The sequence below is a fragment of the Carassius carassius genome, chromosome 47, assembly GCF_963082965.1.
Source record: "Carassius carassius chromosome 47, fCarCar2.1, whole genome shotgun sequence".
Lineage (NCBI taxonomy): Eukaryota > Metazoa > Chordata > Actinopteri > Cypriniformes > Cyprinidae > Carassius > Carassius carassius.
The window spans coordinates 10,609,940-10,630,766 of record NC_081801.1 but is presented as its reverse complement, the minus strand read 5'-3'; the positions used below and the strand labels follow the sequence as shown (position 1 = coordinate 10,630,766).

The 20,827-nt window shown below is 36.9% G+C and overlaps 3 protein-coding genes and 1 long non-coding RNA gene across 5 annotated transcripts; 1 reads left to right on the top strand and 3 right to left on the bottom strand.

The window, feature by feature from the left end:
• Positions 1–4,509: 4,509 nt before the first annotated feature.
• On the bottom strand, positions 4,510–9,811 carry LOC132130843 (glutaminyl-peptide cyclotransferase-like). 2 transcript variants are annotated; one of them, XM_059542671.1, is made up of 8 exons: positions 9,565–9,811; positions 8,989–9,237; positions 8,253–8,399; positions 7,851–8,144; positions 7,128–7,304; positions 6,557–6,656; positions 5,534–5,650; positions 4,510–5,396 (listed from the first exon to the last, which is right to left on the bottom strand). In XM_059542671.1, exons 2-8 carry the CDS (start codon positions 9,199–9,201, stop codon positions 5,251–5,253), a joined length of 1,194 nt encoding a protein of 397 aa, XP_059398654.1. In that variant the 5' UTR covers positions 9,202–9,237; positions 9,565–9,811; the 3' UTR covers positions 4,510–5,250. The 2 variants fall into 2 exon arrangements, with proteins under 2 accessions (XP_059398654.1, XP_059398655.1); XM_059542672.1 differs by having other exon boundaries at positions 7,128–7,289.
• Positions 9,812–10,998: 1,187 nt separating this feature from the next.
• Positions 10,999–13,416, top strand: LOC132130634 (uncharacterized). The gene is made up of 4 exons (XR_009428746.1): positions 10,999–11,211; positions 11,306–11,405; positions 11,517–12,199; positions 13,187–13,416. It is a non-coding gene; the product is annotated as an uncharacterized LOC132130634 (long non-coding RNA).
• Positions 13,417–13,858: 442 nt separating this feature from the next.
• Positions 13,859–16,292, bottom strand: LOC132130612 (signal-induced proliferation-associated 1-like protein 1). The gene is made up of 4 exons (XM_059542377.1): positions 16,136–16,292; positions 15,098–15,218; positions 14,663–14,744; positions 13,859–14,573 (listed from the first exon to the last, which is right to left on the bottom strand). The coding sequence occupies exons 1-4, from the start codon at positions 16,206–16,208 to the stop codon at positions 14,427–14,429; spliced, it is 423 nt and encodes a 140-aa protein (XP_059398360.1). The 5' UTR covers positions 16,209–16,292; the 3' UTR covers positions 13,859–14,426.
• A 133-nt stretch (positions 16,293–16,425) lies between these two features.
• Positions 16,426–19,634, bottom strand: LOC132130239 (uncharacterized). The gene is made up of 5 exons (XM_059541944.1): positions 19,472–19,634; positions 18,423–18,718; positions 17,669–18,211; positions 16,754–16,916; positions 16,426–16,596 (listed from the first exon to the last, which is right to left on the bottom strand). The coding sequence occupies exons 1-5, from the start codon at positions 19,550–19,552 to the stop codon at positions 16,426–16,428; spliced, it is 1,254 nt and encodes a 417-aa protein (XP_059397927.1). The 5' UTR covers positions 19,553–19,634.
• Between the last annotated feature and the right edge of the window lie 1,193 nt (positions 19,635–20,827).

The window sequence follows — 20,827 nt, the reverse complement described above, 5'->3', positions numbered from 1 at the left end:
CTTGTGTACCAGTCATGCTCTTGAGCACTGCCGGGAAAGTTCTCTTTCATATGTTATGGTCTATTATTGTCTATTGCGAGTAGCTATTTTTATTATTATCTTGGTGAGTAAAGGTTTTAAAAATGATAACTAAATACTAATTGAGTCTTAAATGCATAATGTAGACATATAGGCTAGCCTATATAGGCTAATGTTGGCATTATTCTTTTATTAAATTTCAGCTGCTATGGTGAAGCAAATAAGTCTTTATCTTAATTAATTTCGTTATTGCCTAATACCCATCTTAATTTAGAATTTATCTTAATTAAATTTTTTTAAGAAAGACTCGTTTTTATTGGTGCGTTGGCCCATTTATAGGCTAAATGAGTCTATACCTAGGGCTATTTAGTGTTCTGAGATGTTATGATGTCACAGAGGACTTATTTTATTTCTTTGTTCAAACTTCCAAGTGGCCTATTATGTTAGTCATGTATAAATTATGTTAAAACCAGAGGTGGGTAGAGTACCCAAAAACTGTACTCAAGTAAAAGTAAAAGTACTTCTAGAAATATTTACTCAAGTAAAAGTAAAAGTACTAGTCTTGAATAGTTACTTGGGTAAGAGTCAAAGAGTATCGGATAAAAAATCTACTCAAGTAGTTAGTTACTAGTTACTTTGGGTCATATATACTGAGCCTATTTTTATTTAGTTATATAGATAAAATGTATGTAATGTATGTGTGCGTGTATAAATGTATATATTTCATCAGCCTTTACTCCAATTTATCTAATTTATTATAAAACCCTGTCTGTTTACTTAAGTAACAGATATAGGTGTCATGCCATAACATATTTTTAATACGACTGACTTTATATTAAATGTGAATTTAACATTGAAAGTTAATGTGATATAAATATTGCTACTAATCTTTCATTGTTCAGAAAGAGAGCAAATAACATTTACATTATTAAAGATAATTTTCACTGACAGTCTAGATTTCAATCACTCTCAGAAACTCCCATGAAAATCACTGAAACTGTTAACACTGTGAAATCAATATCTTAATTAAAGATTCGTACACACATCTGCACTTTGTTGTTTCTGACGAGAGAATTCGCCAGAAAGAGATATTCAGTCAGTGAGCGAGTGAAGGAAGCACCGGCATTTTAGCGATGACTCATCTGAACGCCCTTGATTTGCCAATGCTTTAATAAGCTCAAAAGAATCATGTGTGATTGGTTATAATGCGCAGCGCTGTATAAACGCAAGCGATCACAGATCTGAATTTAGCAGCTGATGATATGACTTGCTGAACATACTCGCACCGGTGTGATTGTATTAAAATTAATAAAATCTTAATCGGCTATTTTTTGTCTTTTGGAAGCTGCATTCAACTTGACTCCCCTCTGTTATAAGCCACACACGTACAACTAATGTCACAGTGGTATCGTGTACTGTAATCGAATGTAGCCCAAGTTATTACCTGTTAAACAGTAGACAGCACACGCGGTGTTCATCTAATAACGATCTCCATCGCTAGCAAATAATAGCCTTTGCAGATTTGCTTTCAATTCAGTGCAGTTCCAGCCACGTTTTCAACGCTGCTGTTCTTAAACGTTACAACTCTGAGTGAACCGCTTCAGTCGCTCAATGCGTGCGGCAGGGAACTGAACTCATTCAAACTGATTCATGAACCAATTCACTCGTTTGCCAATTGGTTTGATCAAGCCTTTGAACAGAATTGACTCAAAAGAATGAATCATTCGCGAATGGGCATCGCTCATTGCCCAGAGAAAAGTAGACGGCGCGTTTGGAATAAACTGAAGCATTTATAACATTTATTGCATTAAGATAAAGTAACGAGAGGAGCATCGCCCACAGTAACGAAGTAAAAGTACAGATTTTTCCCCAAAAATTTACTCAAGTAAGAGTATAAAGTACCCATCTTTAAATATACTCCGAAAAGTATTAGTTACCCCAAAAAATTACTCAAGTAAATGTAACGAAGTAAATGTAACTCGTTACTACCCACCTCTGGTTAAAACATGTATAAATGAATCGTTCTTGACAAAAGGCAAAAGAGCTGTGTGCGTGCGTACATTTGAATAATGTCGGGCTGTAAACGGGATCGGGCTTTTAAAAAGCTGTCAATCAAAATGTACTTGTCTGTCTCTGGCCGAAATCTGTCGGGCTCGGGTCCTGTCGGGCCTAATTTTTAAAGCCCGATTACAGCTCTATTCTAGTGTCCGATTTACAAACGCTGTGGGCGCACCGCTTCACCATCTTGCTTGGAGTCAAAGTTTGTCGGAACTGCCTCACATAGTAACAGTTGCTATGATGTGTGATTGGACAATGGCCGTTTTGGGGGAGGGGCCGGCAAAAGGCTAATTCGAAAAATGGAGAAAGTGAGGCACCGCCATCATCAATTAAAAAAGAGAAGGTGTGTCCTGTTTCAAACTGTTTTTTTTTTTGTCATGCGCCTGCCTTTACTAACATGCAAGTTCACCATCCTTTCTCCCCCTTCTCGTTCCGTGAACCTCTGGAGTTGTGAGTTTAGACTTTCTTTTTTAACTGTTCCTGTGGTGTTGAGCAACTACAGTTCATTTTAATCCTATAATTTTATATTATAATTTATTTAAAGTGAATAAATGGTAATGAAAAATAAATAAAATAGCTAAAGTAAATCGGAAGTGGAAGTGCAACTGTCAATTCTGTCATGAGCATTCATCAGCAATTACACATGTTTAGGGGAATAGGGCATTTTTAATATACCATGTAAGGTGGTATGTGCTAGAAATGGGTAAACCACTATCAGTGAGTCTGCCCATGGGGTGGGGGCACCGCCGCGCAAGGCAGTGTCCCACATTGTCCCTCAGAAACATACCCCTTGTCCCCCCTTGGGCTTATTAGCAGGTGGTCACCCTAGTGTGCGTTCATGCGCACAGGGGGCGTGGCTTGGACGGCGATTGCAGGGAGGGTGGGACTTGCGCTTTCAGTGCTATCAAGTTCTCTTACTGCACCTTTAAGTTTTTATATTATTACACTTTAACTATTTGCATCTGTAGATTTCAGTGTCTTTCAAGGAATTTCTCAAAGTTTTTTTTTTTTCTCATGCATTGAGGAGCCAGAAATCTTCACTTTAATAGCACTAACATCTAGTTTGATTCCTATAACAATTCAAATATGATTCAAATGATTTATATAACATTTTATTCCTAAAACATGATGGAAAAATGGATTTTATTTTATTTTTGGCTGTTGACAGTATTTAATGATTTATGGAGCAATAAAAAGATATATTCAAAATACCAGGCATGTATTTGATATCTATTAGCTTTTCTTCTTTTTTGAACATTCACAGAAATGTTTATCTAAATCCTAGACGGTCATGTCACATTTTCTATGTACTTGGAAAATGATTAAATCTGTTTAAAATAGTTTTGGATTTACAGCATGTCACACTACTGGACACTGCCTGAAATTTCACATCAATCACCCTTATACACGCCTGAAAAATAATAACAGCAACACCTTACTTCGTCAGCACGAGATATCATTGGTAATTGTTATGAAAACAAAGGCTTATCATGGATGTTTATTATTTGTTCTAAGTCAAAAATGTCTTCACAATGACGGCAGAGTAACACACATTCACACACACATATATATATATATATATATATCTTAACTGTAAACTAAGCTCCCGACAAGACCGGTATGGTTTTCTAACTGGTGCTGACGTAATGAAGAGCTGTCAGCGCCCGATACACTGTCACCTAGTGTACAGGCTGTATAGCAACACACAAGACAAGGCCGACAAAACTCAATGTTCCTATTTTATTTAGACTATAGTGCATATCATATCTGCAACTGAAAAACACATATATTTTATATTCAGTATTACAATACAAAACAAAATTATTAACACATTCGCGTCACTGATGCAAGTCTTTTCAGACAATTTAAAAGGTCGTTCAAGGTCAAATACAAGTGAATTCTTAAGTCTAGGTCCTTTTTTATAAGTTCAAGTCAAGTTTTAAATCCCTTTTTTTTTTAAAACATGTGTTATATATTATACTTTTCAAATAAATTTTTAAAGGTATAGAAATTATATTGGGGTTTACTTCTCTTTTTTATCTAAATATATATATATATTATTATTCTGAGAATTTTTTTTTTTTTCTAATTTGGAAAAAGTCTCAAGTCATTTGTTTACCAGTCTAGTCAAGTCTCAGGTGAGTTTCAATCTCCGAACATTACATAATCTAGACCAGGGATTCTTAAATCTTGCCCTGGAGAGACAACGTGCTGCAGTTTAGCTCCAACCCTGATCAAACTCGCCTACCTATGATTTTCTAACGATCCTTCAAACATTAATTAACATGCTCAGGTGGGTTTGATTAGGGTCACCATGAATTTGCCAAGACATGTTCCGGGTTCAACATAACTTTCCAAAAATATAGACTTAAAATATATACCCAATCCCTACCCCTAAACCTAACCCTACCCATAATTTATTCCTAAAATCCTAACCCTAACCATCTGATTAACAGGGGTGTAGAAGCACCGAACCCGACCATATACCTAAAACAGATAGTTCCTGAAAAGCTATCCCTCAGTTCTGATTGGTTGATAGGAATGTTGTTCCTTGTCCCAGGAACATGTTGTACTTGGTGAAATCACGGACTGTTTGATTAGGGTTAGAGCTAAACTCTGTAGGAAAGTGGATTTCGTGGGCCAGATTTAAGGATCCCTGATCTAGACTAATGTATAATTGAACATTTAGCTACTAGAGACTACAGACTACATTTGAGAAATTTATTGTTAGATTAAATTATTGTGAGATTGTGAGCATTATAGAGCTTCACTCTAGTGCATAGTTTAATAATCTCTTATAAGTCAGGTTATGTATCAGGTTTACATCCATTCCTGAGCTTAAAGTATCTACTTTGTATTCTATTAATTTTAATGCAGTTATCGAATAGATGACTAAACTTATGTAAACCTTTTTCGGCACAGATAATAATAATATATTTTGTCTATACAGTGCATTACTAAATAGCAAAACTATCTGAAGGCACTATACCGATAGACTAACATGTCAGAAAGTCAAAAGGTAAGCGTATGTCAGGATATGGGATGGCAGCCTGAGAACATACAGTACTTTATGCATCTCTGAGAACAGTCACTGATATCAGATATCCTAAAGCAGTGCAGCTGAGGTATAGACCAATCCACGACGGATGTGGTTGGATGTAATATTACAGCATCCTAGAGCCGCAGATATTCAGCCAGGAATACCACAAGGACTTTGGTGAGATTCTCCACAGTGTGACTGTGAACTTTGTCCACTGTGTCATCCATCGTGTGCAGGAAGGAAGGGAATGGCGTAGCAATTATGTGCAGCACTGGAACTCCTGCAATCAACAAGAGAAAGAACAAATCAGAACAAGAATAAGAATGTCAATATTGTCACACACACACACATATATATATATACATACTATGTGTGTTTGTGCATATTTCTGCTTGTCAAATTGACCTATGCTCTTACCTCTCTGAAGGAAAGGAATATGATCATCTTCAACTGGCCCCATATTCACATCCTTCATGAAATATGTTTGCTCTTTGGGATGGGAAGACAGGAGCCCCAAATTATGGAGTCTCTTCTCTTAAAAAATGCAGAAATATAATTAGAGGGATCAGAGGGTGGATATAAACTACCTATCATTGGGTCTATGTCTAGGCCATATAATTATCATTTTTATAACATCATCTTAAATCTTTTGAAATATTGTTTATTAAACCTCATTGATAATGTTTTCCTTATTTTTTCCTCATCACAAACAGGTTTTTTGAAGTGAACTTCTTCACTCAACAGCCAATGTTGCTACTTAATGTTTAAGTTACCAACCATTTAGAAGAACTAATACTCGCCAAAACAAGAACATCAGAAATAAACCAGATTATCAAACTCACATCTTATATTTAAATATATTTCTTACTAAATCTTATTCTGAATCATTAAATGACACTCAGTTTTTAATACAGTCAATCATTGTTTGCAGATACAATAAAAATTTAATACAAGTATAAAAACATCAGTGATCTCTCTTATAAAACAGCATTTCATTGTGATTTCCAAACATAGCTCACTCCACAACTAATCTTTAATGGTAAACACATTAAAGATTAGTGGACAGAAATAAATCTCAATCAGCGATCAGCTGTTTCTTTACAAAAGTCAGAATATTGAATCCTCTCCTCTATTGACATGCATTAAAAAAGCCAACCCATTCTCCTTCTGGTTGGAGGTAATAATTATTAATCATAATTAATTAGTTCATATGTGATTTTCAACCATATTTGGCCAGCTGGTGGGTGTTAATTTCGAACGCTACAAATACTGTAGACATAGACAACTCAGCAGATGTTATTTCCTTAATAGTGAATGGCTGGTAGTTTGTCTACTCTAATTTAAGCCACTACAGATCAAACATTAGTTTAAGAGTCTTTATGGCCATTAATGATTAACCAGGATACCTTAGTATTAATGGAAAGTCAAAGCAAATCTTACCAGCAGCGATAAGGCGGTCAAACCAGCGAGCTGTGTTCTCAAAGTGATTCACAAACATCGGATCAGGGGCCCCAATGAGGTCCAAAAGAACAAGCAGATCCTGCAAATATCAGTTTCAACTCAATGTATTAATATTTTTTAATATTCATAGATACTTAAAGAAAATAAAAATCTGTCAGCATTTAGTCACCCTTATGTTGTTCCAAACCTGTATGACTTTCTGTCTTCTGTAAAACATACCGTATTTTCGGACTATAAGTCGCACTCGACTATAAGTCGCAGGACAGGCCAAACTATGAAAAAAAGTGCGACTTATAGTCCGGAAAATACGGTAATAGATATTTTGTAGAATGTTTTGGTCTATACAATTAAAGTAAATTTTGGACCCTATTGCCTTTTATTGTAAGGACAAAAAACACCTTTTAAAAAGTGTGTTCCACAAACAGAAACTCATACAGGTTTGAAAAGACACAAGGTTAGTGAATAATGACATAAAGTTAATTTTTGGGTGAACTTTCCATTTAAAAACATATGTACACACACACACACATACAAAAGCATCCTGGCTTACCACAGCATTCAACAGTGTGGTTTGTTCAGAACCCGGCGGGTGTGGAATGCGGGACATGGAGTCTGCGAGGTGCCGTGAACCATATAGTGAGTCCGTCTGAGACCACTGCTCAAAAGCTTCACCTCCATCAAAGAAGACCAACTGCAGGGTCACCCTGGAAACCTTCAAAAAAATCTGCTCTGTTAATTTTGAACAGCCAATCAAATTGTTCAAAAATCAATTATTCCAATCCTTTTTGCTGCAGGATTCTGTTTACTAAGGATTTAGATTCATTAAAAATCATGAGCATCTTCCTACCACCTGGCCTGCACAAGAAGATGCTTCATTATTATACTGAAGTGAGCAAAAAAAAAATTAAATTGTATGTCCCAAAGGATGAGAAAATCAAGAAATCTTGTATTCTACATATTCTACACCTGCAACTGTAGATTGTGAGGATCTTCTCTTCTTATCAAAATCCCTTCCGGTCATGCAGTGTTTTGAAGCTCTTGGCTCAATGACAACTAAAACAACAGAACTGACTCTGAATTCTACAGCACTTTGGCTCACAGGTCTGGAAAAAGCTTGAGTGAACCCTTCAGAGATGTGCACCACTCTCTTCATCTCAGGACAGAGTGTATTTATGAGCTAGTAAATGCTATATGTCTCTAAATTTAGTTGTTAAATGAATGACCTATGAAAGCAGTTTTCTTAAAAATGATGATACATAACACTTTGTCTTACCAGCTGCTTGTGCTTTCTGAGGTGTGGATCCAAAGCTGTGACCAGTTCCAGCATCATAGCACAAGGCACAGCTGAATCACTGGCACCCACAAACACCTTCCGTGGGTCACTAGGATCTGAAGGTATAAATTTGGAGTCATAGTGACAAGCCAGAAGCAATCGGCGAGGAGCCATTGGGTCTAACACGGCCAGGACGTTAGTGAAGCTAACAGGGCCATGAGGGGTCTCGGAGATGAAGGAGTCCACTTCTACAGACCAGCCCGCCGTAAGAGAATCCAGTTGAGAAAAGATGTGCTACGATCACAGATTAAATGAGACATCAATTTATAGCATATTTAGTAAGATCTGAGATTTAATTGAATTAAAAACCAGGCTGATAGTACTAAATCGATTGTGTCTTACTTTTCGAACAGCCTGACTCCCACGACTTCCTGGCTGGCGTTCAGTGAGAATGGGTCGCAGATGGGAATACCACAGTCTTTCCCGGTTCACCTGCGCGACAAGCCGCTTTACCTGGGCAACAGTGGGTTTACCTGGCTGGTGTTTCAGCTGTGAAAGGTTGATAAGGAAAATAATCATTATTTGTATGCATGTAAAATTGCAAGAAAATTACATTGGAAAATCTGGGATTTAGATTGTGGTAACCATTTTCTAGATGATCCACATACTTAAAAAAATAAGGGTTTTCAATGTGATGCCATAGGAGCATCATTCTGGGTTCCCCAAACTAAGACTCTTTAAATAAACAGTTCCTAAAAGAACCTTTTTTCTCTCTCTTTCTTCATAGTGTGGAGAACATTTAAGAGAACACTTTTCCACTATAAAGAACCTAGAAATGAATAGAAATGATTCATGGATGCTAAATGTTTTTCATGGAACCATGCATGCTAATGAAAAAGCCTTATTTTTTTTACCTTTTTTAAATGTAAAATTATTAGCTAGTCCAACCTTGGATCAGCAACAAACCAACTGGTTATACTATTTTTGGAACATGGTAGCTAGTCAAACACCTAAGCACCAGCAAATTACCATCTTGCACCACACAATCCTTGGAAAAAAGGTAAAATAATAATAATAATAATAATTATATATAAGAAAAGAGGTGTCATTGTAAGCTGAATATCTGCAGTCCTCTTACCTTGTCTTTGAATAGGTCGGGAGGTTTGGGAGGAAAATCCAAATCCACCGTCTGGTAGTTAGACAGTGATACTGCCAGTGTTAATGTAATTGCCACCAGCACGCACAAGCACAGCAGCAGTAATCGCACGCGGCACATACGTGCATGGTCACAGCGCGCGACAGAATAGTTCCACCACTTGACAGTCGCTGCTTTGTACCGTATGCTGTTCATCTTGTCTTTACGATAGATGCCAAATTAAGATGAAACCTGAGAGAAATGGGAACACAACAGGCAGTTAAAAACACCACAAAGCTGATTATTTACACAAAAAAAAAAGTCATTTTTATAATCTGGTGCATTTCCCAACCTGTTTTTTTTTTTCTTCTTAGATGCATGCATGATTTATGTAAAACAATACAATAATAACTTAATTATACAATAGAATAAGTCAAATAATAATTATATTGGTAAATAGTTAATAACGGTCTTAATTCATGCAAAAAGCTAAATTAAATGGCGAAGTATTATAAATTGTTAGTAGTCACAAAAGATGCGAAGCCCGAAAAGCATATTTTGTCTGATGGACACACTCACCAGCAGTCCGGTGTTGTGACTGGCGCACCATTGCTCTATCAAATCCACCTCGGGCGCAGGAAATGAACAGCTCATTGTGCTGAACGACGAGAGAACGGAGTCTGGGGGATATTTCATCACCAACGCCGGTCTGGTTCGTCCTTGATATGCATCTGGACGATGCAGCCTGTAAATAAATGATCGTGTTCTCAGTTCTGCAGTCGACGTTACTGAGCCAGAACAGAAAAGCGATCTGCGTAGCTCCTCATTCCACTCTGGCGGATCCACGATGTCCCCACTAGTTACTTTTAGCAGTAATATATAATTATAAATTAATTATTAATCATAACTGTTATTATTCTTTCAATTGCAATAATAAAAAAATATATATTTCATATTCAAATGCATGCATGCATGCTTTTGAGCATAAGTATGGAGTCAACATTCAAAAACAGGTTAAAATTATTTAAATCTTATTAAAACATTCTAAAATGGAGATTAAAGGGAAATTATCTCGGCAGATACATTTTTTTGCTCATATTTGCACGTTGTAGCTGATATGTGAAACTGATGCACCCTTAGCGTCCCCAAATCGAATGACAAAATTAAAACTTCAAGCTTTCGCAGATAGCCACGCCTCCAAATAATATAATTGGTTGAGAAATGTTACTATGTTGTGCTGATCATAGATATGTACATGTTCTTGATGCTTAAACACGGCTAAAAAAGTCATTGTTTTCATTTTACGAAAAGATGCATACAAATGTCTAAGGTATAACAGAAGAAAGTATTATAACATTAAATAAAATATACTTTCACGGCCAAATAGCCTAGTAACGTAACCAACTGTCACGAGGCCTGTGTGACTCTCATTGTCCAATCCCCGTAAGCGCTGAAGCTGATTGGCTCATTTCTTGTCCAATGTCATTTTAAGAAGTTACATGTTGGAGGCGACTTAATTTCGCAGTATAGTGCATTCCATAGAGAATAATTCAGGTAAGGGAACTAACTTATACCTAAGATAATGCTCATCCATGTAAAAAGGATAAAAACTTAAATGTAAAGCGACATATTAGTGATCACATACCAGCATTACATACACCGCGAAATTAACGCGGTGATGCTGTCATAAAAATGTATTTTAGATACTATTGTTTAAAATGTTGTATAATACGTGTTATGTCATAATATGTGTTAATGTAGGTGTTAACATACAAACATAAAATATATTTTAATTTGTTACATAGTATAAATAACGCATAAAGTAAAAAAAAAAAAAAAAGAATAATTAAAAACAACATATTTTATTTCTGTGTGTGTGTGTCCACAGGACACCCTGATAAACATGCTGCAGTGCTTCGAGTTTCACCAGAGTCACATTCACAGTCTGTGTATATATTGTATAAAATGGCATTTGTTTTCATTTAAACTGCTGTATCTATACATTTATAAACAGTACGATTAAGTGACAAAAAGAGGGACCCTCAGAGCCAGAACTCTGAGAGATTTATCATAAACGCTGTGGAGGAGCAAGAACACCAGAGTGATGGACAAAGCAATTCGTCAGAAGCCCAAACTGCGGAGGACAAAGACCTGTGGCCTGCTGATATAGCGAGCCATCACAAAGCTCTCTAGATTCCAACTCCACAACGTCCTCCTTCAATACAGGTGATAAAGTCTTGTCTTTCTTTGGTGTTAGATATCAATTAAATCCACACACTGAAACTTAAAGGATACCCAGGGTTATTTTTTTTGTTATCAGGGAGCACTGAAGCTGAATCTACCTGTAGTTTCTGTGACAACCAGACAGGAAGTGAAGATGGAAGCCCAGGGAGAGATATGTTGGATACACCTCCATCCGGGTTTGTGTTTTGGGTATTTGATTTATTTTTGTGAATAGCAGGGAAATGACAGCTTGAGATGTACCTGTGTGCAAGCTTGCAACTCATTTGTATGTTTTCCCATATCTTCAGATCAGGAATTCTTCTGAAAGACCCCATGCTTGGAGCTTTTCCGGCTGCATGGAAAAAGCGTTTCCCTTTCAGCCCTACGCTGCCAAAAACACCAGTACTGCCTTTGCGTCCACCCCTTCGGGAAGCACACAGCCTGACTCTCAACCCATCTTCGCTTATATCCCCTTCTTAAGGCCTGAGCTGTTCTCTCCATCCAGATGGACGGAGGTGTCCATAATCCATATAGGCCTACACATATTTTATTGGATATTCATTCTGTACTAATATAGACTAGCATGTATACTACACTCAGTAAAAAGCTACAACAGTAATGTCACTGGGGCAGTACCGTTTCAAAAAGTACACCTTTGTACCTTCTTTATCCTTAAAAGGTGCATAATAGTAGTTTAAAGGTACATATTAGTGCCTTTTAGAAGTGCACCACCCCACTGACGGCTTTTGAGCCTTTTTCTGAGCATGTATTATGTAAATAGATGTATTGTTTTATGAATAATGTATTGTTAAAAACTTTTAGCACATTACTGACAGTGTGAAATTACAAACAACACAGTGTTGCTGTAATGCTGACTGAATATTATATTTTTTTTACCCTAACAGCATTATTTGAGGACATGTGGGTCACCCCAGAATCTACCGTCTTAAAAAGTCCCAGCTTGCCAGGCAGCTCTGCAAATGACTCTGTAGTAGGCCAAATGTTGTGATCCTTCATTACCTTAAATATACAGGGGGGTCCAAAACTCTGAGACCACAATGAAAATCTGTGATTAACCCTCAGAGACCCAGCAAAACAGAAGAGCAAAGTTTGTGTAAACTGTAGAAATGAAATAATACCTGCAGTAACTTTCACTTAATACGTGTTTCTACACGTAACAATGTCTGGTGATGGGAAAAGGCTTACATGCCCTGAAATTCAGAAAGTATTTACATTTGAGATCTTTTTTTCTTAAATTTTTGTTGCAAAAATACAACACTGGACATTGGTGGTCAAACTTTTGATTAATGTTCTCACACAGTGGAGCCCAATTTTCCAAATTATTATATATATTTTTTAATTCCAGTTGTTGTCATTATTGTCTCATTGATATTACAGTACCAATATCAATATTAAAAATATTTAAAATATGCATTGATATAAATATTTGTTACAGTATTTAAATAGACAAATAACTTTTCTTGACTGTATCTTTACTGGTTTAAATATATAATTTTTCAAATACATTTGTGGTATGTTTTCATAATTTACAACTTTCACTTACTGCATCAAAACTTTTGAAATTTTATGACACTAAATGCAAACCAGCATTTAAATTCTGCAAAGTTTTCCAAATTATAATCCAATGAGAATTCTGCCTAAAAAAATGGTTTCATGAAGAATTCTTTAAGACTGATTATGCTTGGGTTTCTGAGGGTCATTTATTAAAAAATGTAAAATTAGGAAACAGCTCATTTGTGATGCTGATTATGTGATTCCTTTGTACAGACTGTCAACATTTCACTCAAAATATTATGCTGAAATATTACATGGACAAAACTGGAATGAGAAAAAAAAGCAAAATAAAAGTATTTTCTCTTGTGGACTTTTGGAACCCTGTTGTATATTAGTTTACTGAGATATTGTTTTACAGTGAGCTCTCTTATTCATGGTATCTTTTTGTACTGCAAATTGGGAGACTTCAGTCATGAAGGCTGGAAGTGGCATTAATCTGTCCTTCAAGAGTGAGGAAGAGAACAAAAGCTCGGAAGATGAGACCCCAGGACAACCCATTCCCCTGAAGAGAGCAAGAAAGGTCTGTTCACACAGGCACACTTCAAGAAGAGGACGTGTTACAACACAGCCAAAACTCAGGAAGAAATGTGTGAACGGCTTCATTATGTTCTGCTGAATAAACAGAAAATTATATATCAGGTGTGTATAAATACTATTTTTGCTTAAAATTAATGATACATCCACTTATAAACCCACTCCTATCCCGGCATCCCCTCTACTACAGTTACTAAAGAGTTAGCCAGTCTATGGCACATTTTGCCCATGAAGGAGAGACGTTTGTACTGGTAGGCTCTCTGAATTCTCCAATCTTCACTGAGGCTTGTCTGTTGCAGTGCAATTTCATATAAACCTCTCTCCGTTTTTTTAGCTTGAAAGCCTGGAGCTCAAAAACACGAGGCAGAAATGAAGGCAGAACACTCTGTGCCCAGACCCCTGCACATGTTACTGGCCTATAGAGACAAGTATGCAGCTGTCAAATGAAGGTCTTCTCTACTGCACTGAGAATATGTGCTTGAAACGTCTATGAAGAACAAGTCAAACAGACCTGCATTGTATAGTTCGATACAGTTTTATTAAGGTTAATCACTGTTGTGATTTTACACAATTGCATCTCAGGGATTTTAAACGAACTCATTTATTGTGTGTTAAGTATATTTTTTAATTGTTCTGCAGTTTTTAATCATCAGAGAGCATATTTATATGTATATTGTTTTCAGCATTTTTCATTGTGACTTAACATTGTTAGATTAAACATTCTGATTTTATTACTTATTTATAATATATGGCAATTGTTAAGTGTTTGTCTTTGTATATATATTTATATATTTATTATAATGTTTTATATTAAGCTGGTTTATAGCTTTTTTATAGCCTTAACCTAATTATTCAGATAGATAGAGGAGCTGTGATACGTTTCCCGTGAGAGTTACCAACCTTATGAAAGTTGTTCTGGTTTGTACTGTGCTGTTAATAAACCTTGACTGAGTTCAGTTTGTTTGGGTTTTCAAACTCGTGTGAGACCTGTGCCAACAGAAGAGTTCAGAACAGCAGATTTTGACTTCCCAGATCAGTGCAGAAAATGCAAACATGAAAGAATATCTGGCGATATCACGATTTGTAGTCTTTTTGCTTGCAACCCTGCATTACTCCATCCCTCCAGGTGTCTTATTTAAAATTTTGCTTATTTTGTGTAGTTGTGCAACTGCACAGAGGGACTCTTCTTTCAGATGCTGGTTGCTAATGCGTAGCTTCAACACCTCTGCCAGAAGATCCACCTTGTCTCTCTTCTCCTAAATCAGAGGAACACACGGTGCTTGTGAGCGTGTTTGTCCTCTAGGAGAGCACATAGTACATTTATTAACTGATTAATGAGCCTCACCTTCAGCAGATCACTGCTCAGTCGACTAAGCATCCCTTCCAGGTGAGAGAGATGGTCAGGAAAGTCAATGAATACGTCACTGCTAAATAAATTAAGCATGCAAGTTAATTAATAGTTATGTACACTCCTACAAATAAAGGTTTTAAAAGGTTTTTCGCAGCGATGGACCATTTTGGTTTCCCAAAAATCCTTTCAGTGAACAGTAGTTTTAAGAACCATTTTTTCTTAGTTTCAAGAACATTTTAATAATCTAAAGAAGCGTTCTGAATTAAAATAAACCTTCTGTGGAATGGAAAGTTTCCATGGATGTTAAAGGTTCTTCATGGAACTATAGATGTAAACAAAGAATCGTTTTTTTTTTTTATTCAAGTGTCTATTACTCAAAGAAGGAACATCAAAATGGCATTCAATTAAATAAAAATATGCCCCACTTACGCTATATCTTCTCCACTACAATAGGTGCTGGATTGGTGGATCTGGTAGGTTCCATGGGAAGGTGTGTCTGGTCTGCTTGATACAGGACTCCTTTCTGACAAAAGGGTTGCCATCCTTTGTGCTGGAAATGTATTGTAATCATGGAATCATTTATTTGAATAATTCTACAACTAATAAGTCATTGCATTAAACAAATTATGAAGCCAACTATACAACACATAACTATGTATGTACACATTTACAAAGGATGTTCTGAATAAAATTCAGGAACAAAACAAAAACATTTTAAGAGCAAATGATTGAACAATTGTTGAAACATTCTGATTCATTCATTCAGGAACGAATCACCACAGCCATGTGGTGCTTGGAGGCACTTTATGCTGATTCACCTGGAACTATTTTTGTTCAAATTAAAAGCATTTGCCAATGTTGTGTCTAAAATGCATGTTACTCATATTAAACTTCTTACTGAACTGTTACATTTAAGTAGTATCACAAATTAGTATAAAAATCACTTGAAGGGATATTTATACATCCACTAAAAATCCCCACAGCACTGGGTTAGTTTCAAAAAATGCTTGAAAAGTGTACAAATAAAAATGGACAAGGGGCCGTTCACAGAGTGCATTTTTGTATGTGAACACACATTAACATTTTTGACCACTGCGATCATGTCCTCTGTGCTTGACAAAATGTTATAAAAATGTGCCTCAAGTTAAAAGTAGTTAACTTTAAAGAAATTAAGGTCACTTGACCTTGCATTTTGCTTTGTTTGTTTTTTTTTTCATTCTTTTCCTCGCATCAAGTTATAGTACAGAAGTGTCCAAACCTGTTCCTGGAAGGCCATTTTCTTCTGTCCTGTGTTGGAGCTAAACTCCGCAGGACAGTGGGCCTCCAGGAACAGGGTTGGACACCTCTAATCTATTGCAATTACATTTATACAATAGCAAATGTGGCTTAAATGTAAAAATTGATATTTGGGACCAATGTATGTGAACAATATTGACTCAACATATTTATTTGTCCTTTGATACTTACTCTCATATTCTTGGGCTGCTTGAACTAAACTACTCCAGTCTAGATGACATGTTGCTGTGCTTGGCAGGGGCATGAGTTCAGGATCAGGATGCTGGTTTCTGCCCCACAGGTCAGATTCAGCCTGCTCAGGCGATCCTCCACATTCTAGGAAAAGACAACCAGTGAGTGCCAATGTATACTAGAAAAATATCTTTAAGTCAAGGTAATACCAGTTGAAGAGCAACTGATAAAATCAGAATATATGTGAACTGCAACAGAACATATTATTACTATAGCATATAATAACGACGTTATGCTTCATAAAAGGAATAACTCTTGCCTGTTTGACGTGTTTGCAGGTGGAGATGGATGGGTGTGAGTGAGGGAGACACTGGATTATTTTGACTGAGTAATGATGGACTTGTGCATGAACCTGACATTGGCAAACCTTTGCAAAGCCCTGCCTCTTTTTGTTGAGGTGCCTAAAAGAGACAGTAAACAGATTGCAACATGGCAATACTGCTCACATACCAATACTCAGCAGAACAATAGGCTACCTGCTTTTTCACATTATTGTCCTAGGCTGTCAAGTTCTTTAGAAGTCAGAACTGCTGAATATAAGCCAAATAAATCACATACTGAATCACCCTGAGTGCTGTCCTCTGTGTCATCCATCACAAGGAGTTTTTTCAAGTCCTCCACCACGGTGCTCTTACGAACAGGCCGCGGGGAACATGCTGCTCGCAGTGATGCGATCACCCGAGGTTCACCAAACACATTCTTTGAGTTCACATCCACCTGACTGAAAAAAAAGTTAAACCAGTGCAAAACAAACTACTAACAAAATTAGTTTCAGATTATACATTTTATGGATTTTTCTCATGTTACAAAAACACAGCTTAAGTTAATAGTAGTCTAACTTTTAAAAACGTTAAGGTCTCTTGGCCTTGCATTTTTTTTTATATATATTTATTTATTTTTCATTCTATGAGCATAATGGTACATGGTGTTGCTATAAACAACATGAATATTAATCTGAACACTAAATTGCGATTGACCAATCAAAATCAAGTATTCTAATGAGAAGTTGCTACACATCTCATTGGAACTGAACTTAAACTACGCACTACTCACTACTCACTACTATAAGCTACTATTTTGAAGTGAAGTGAAGTGAAGTGACATTCAGCCAAGTATGGTGACCCATACTCAGAATTCGTGCTCTGCATTTAACCCATCCGAAGTGCACACACACAGAGCAGTGAACACACACACACACTGTGAACACACCCGGAGCAGTGGGCAGCCATTTATGCTGCGGCGCCCGGGGAGCAGTTGGGGGTTCAATTGCTCAAGGGCACCTAAGTCGTGGTATTGAAGGTGGAGAGAGCAGTGTACATGCACTCCCCCCACCCAATTCCTGCCGGCCCGAGACTTGAACTCACAACCCTTCGATTGCAAGTCCAACTCTCTAACCATTAGGCCACAACTTCCCCCAAAACAGTACATTAAAAATAATAAGAATACCCCTATAAAGATCTGCTATCCTCTTACCTATTTACATGGTTGTGCTCTGTGTTTCTAACATCACCGGTTTCTCTATGTTGTGTGTATTGTGTCTTCTTTTGTTTTGGGTTGCAGTCAGGTATAGCTGGGCTGGTTTGAAGTTGACATGACCAGTCAGGGTCACCTTGAGATTGTTTAATGTCAGCGTCAACACTCAAGCTAAATCTCTCATGATTTGCCTTTTCCAGTTTTGAACAAAGCGCAGCAGGCTGGTATGCTCTAGAATGGTGTTTAGGGAACAGATGTACTGTGTTAATAGAAAGATGATCCTTGGTAGAAATATCCTCAGTGAATAAATTCTGGCTCTGACTCCAGACAGGTTGGTCATATCTAGGAGGTTTGCTCTTGGGTTCCTGCAGACTGAACAAACTGCAGTCCTTGATGAGACTGTCCTCTATTGGCTGGATTTGGCTGAAGTGCTCTTTGTTGGGTTGACTTGAGGTTGGTGAAGTTTGAGAAACCACAGCTCTCATCAAAGGAGGCTTTTCCACCACAAACGTTGTAACTTTTTGTGGTTTGGAACACAAAGGGCTAGCAGAAATTAAACACAAAGACCATAGACACACACATATTGTAGACACATAAAAACAAAGAATAAGGTTTTATTTTAAAAACATAAAAGTCATTTCCAGCAATACAACAAATCAGACTCAGGCATCATGGAAATTCATACAGGTTTAATCTGGCCTTTTCAACAGAAATTGCACATACTGTTCATTATGACATGGTTTATGCAGCTCACCTGGTTTTTAGAACAGCAGTTCTGGAGCACAGAAGAGGCAACGTTAGAGCAAAGAACTCTTTCAAGTTGTTTGTAGAAGAAGATCCTTTCAAAGATTTTTTTGCAGACTGTGCAGCTTCAAAGTGTTTTGATCGGGGGATTTTTGGACTGTAGAAGCCCGGCTGTGTCAGCGGGTGCAGCTTACGACTGCTCTTGGGGGACTCAGCAATGTTCTTGGCATCTCTACCGTTCAAGCAGAAGTCATTAGCATAGGGTGAAAAAGCACTTGATTCTCTATTTGGCTGGAGAAAATGCGCCTACGAAACAAAAAGAAGATTTGTTTACAATAAATAGAATAGTCCATCTGCCATCAGTGTTTCAACCATAATGTAATGAAGCAACAAGAATATTTTTGTACACGAAACAATAATAACGGCTTCAACAATTCCTTTGTCAACAGTCTCCTCTGTGTTTCTCCACATCACTCACTTCCTAAGCTCTTCAGTGTCAGCCGTGCTACAAGGATGCAATGTTTTTTTCAAATCAAAGCATAAATACATGTAGAAACAGAGCATCCTTGTGGCACTGATGACACAAAAGAGCATAAGCAGCATACGGTGATATGGTGAAACAAAGTTAACGAAGGAATTGTTGAATAAAGTCTTTATTTTATTTAACAAAAAGTATTCTCTTCGCTTCATAACATTACGGTTGAACCACTCCCACATGTCAGATGGAGAATTCTGACGATGTCTTTCATACTTTACTGGACCTTGACAGTGTAATTTACTTGGCAGTCTAGGACAGTCTCAAGCCTCCCGGCTTTCATCCAAAATATCTTAAATTGTGTTCCGAAGACGAACAAAGCTTTTACAGGTTTTGAATGACATGGGGGTAAGTGACTAATGACAAAATTTTCATTTTTGGGTGGAGTATCCCTTTAATAATGCTTTAACCTACAGCAGAGCACAGAATACATTAGACTCCAATCTCTTAAAATAGATATTATGAGAAGAGGATGGAGTATACAAAATAAAATAAGATAAAACAAGAAAATAATTAAATCTCACTCTTGGCAAGATGTTGTGAAACACCCTCTGCTGGTCTTCCCTCTGGCCTCTTCTTTCCGAAGAGCGAGTGGCTGTTACCATACACCATTCTCCTTCTGAAATGTATGATGAAATTCCAGAGGAAAATTACACTAAAGTGAAATGAACTACAGCCTAAAAGTTATCACTAACAAAAGCACACAGAACCTGTATTATCTTTAGCTCTGGAGGGGTTCAATCTTGTGAACTCCACTTGCTCTCTTGAAGGCCAGTCTAAGCTTTCTTGCATAGGTGAACTACAATGTGAACGATCAAGATGGTCATGTTCATCAGGTTAAATTGTAATGATTATCACATATTGTAAAAGATTACATCTCACCTCACAGGGCTAGTATGCCTGAACTCAGAGCTGATTTGTAGAGCTGGTGTCTGTGGAGGAGTTGTAGCGTAATTCAAGTCCCAGAACGATGCAGCCATCTTTCCGGGATTCCTGAATATCTTACAGCCAAGTTGATAACATAATAATTTTCCTTAAAGACAGCCTTCCTGATGTGTTCAAGTCATCATCTGAAATGTGTTTTTGGATTTGGTGGACAAAATGACGGTACATACTGCTCCAATTCAACTGAGCTAGCGGAGAAATGAGGAGAATAGCTGTGTGGGCTCTTCTGCAACTGAATGGAACAGAGGATGGGATTGTGCTGTCTGGTCTGTTGGCTGTTGTTATTACTGTGCTTGTTTGCTCCAGGCAACATTATGCTGTTATGTGCACTGCGATAAACTGAAAATAAAAGATTTACATTTAATATTAATATTTCCAGAATATTAGCTAGAAATCCTACCGAATAATTGCTGTTGGAAATTTGGCCTGTTTCTTGAATGTCATGTTTGTGTCTACCAAGTTTTGTGAAGTTTGGATGTTATTCTCACAAGATACAGGCTATTTAGCCATTTTAGGCCAAAATAAATCACCCACAAATATATATGTTAAACATAAAAATGAGTTAAACCATATGACTAATTAAAAAAAATCTGATCAGTGTATACCCTTCATAACTTACTTTCCGCAAAACACACAAGATATTCTGAAGAATGTTTTTTTTTTCTTTCTTTCTTTTTTTTGCCAAAAAATAAATAATTTGTGTGTGCGTTCCACATACGAAACAATCTTAGGATCCTAATAGGATAAAAAAAAACAAAAGAATCCTCTAAGAATCATACTCGAACTAAATTTCCTACTAAATATTATGTACAGTAGTATTGGAAGTCTTGTCTTTATTAGAACTTTAATATCTTACTATAAGGCACGCAGTTAAAGTAAATTAAGTAGTCTGAGTGAAAGCATATAAATGCCACCTCAGATGTAGCATCTGTGCA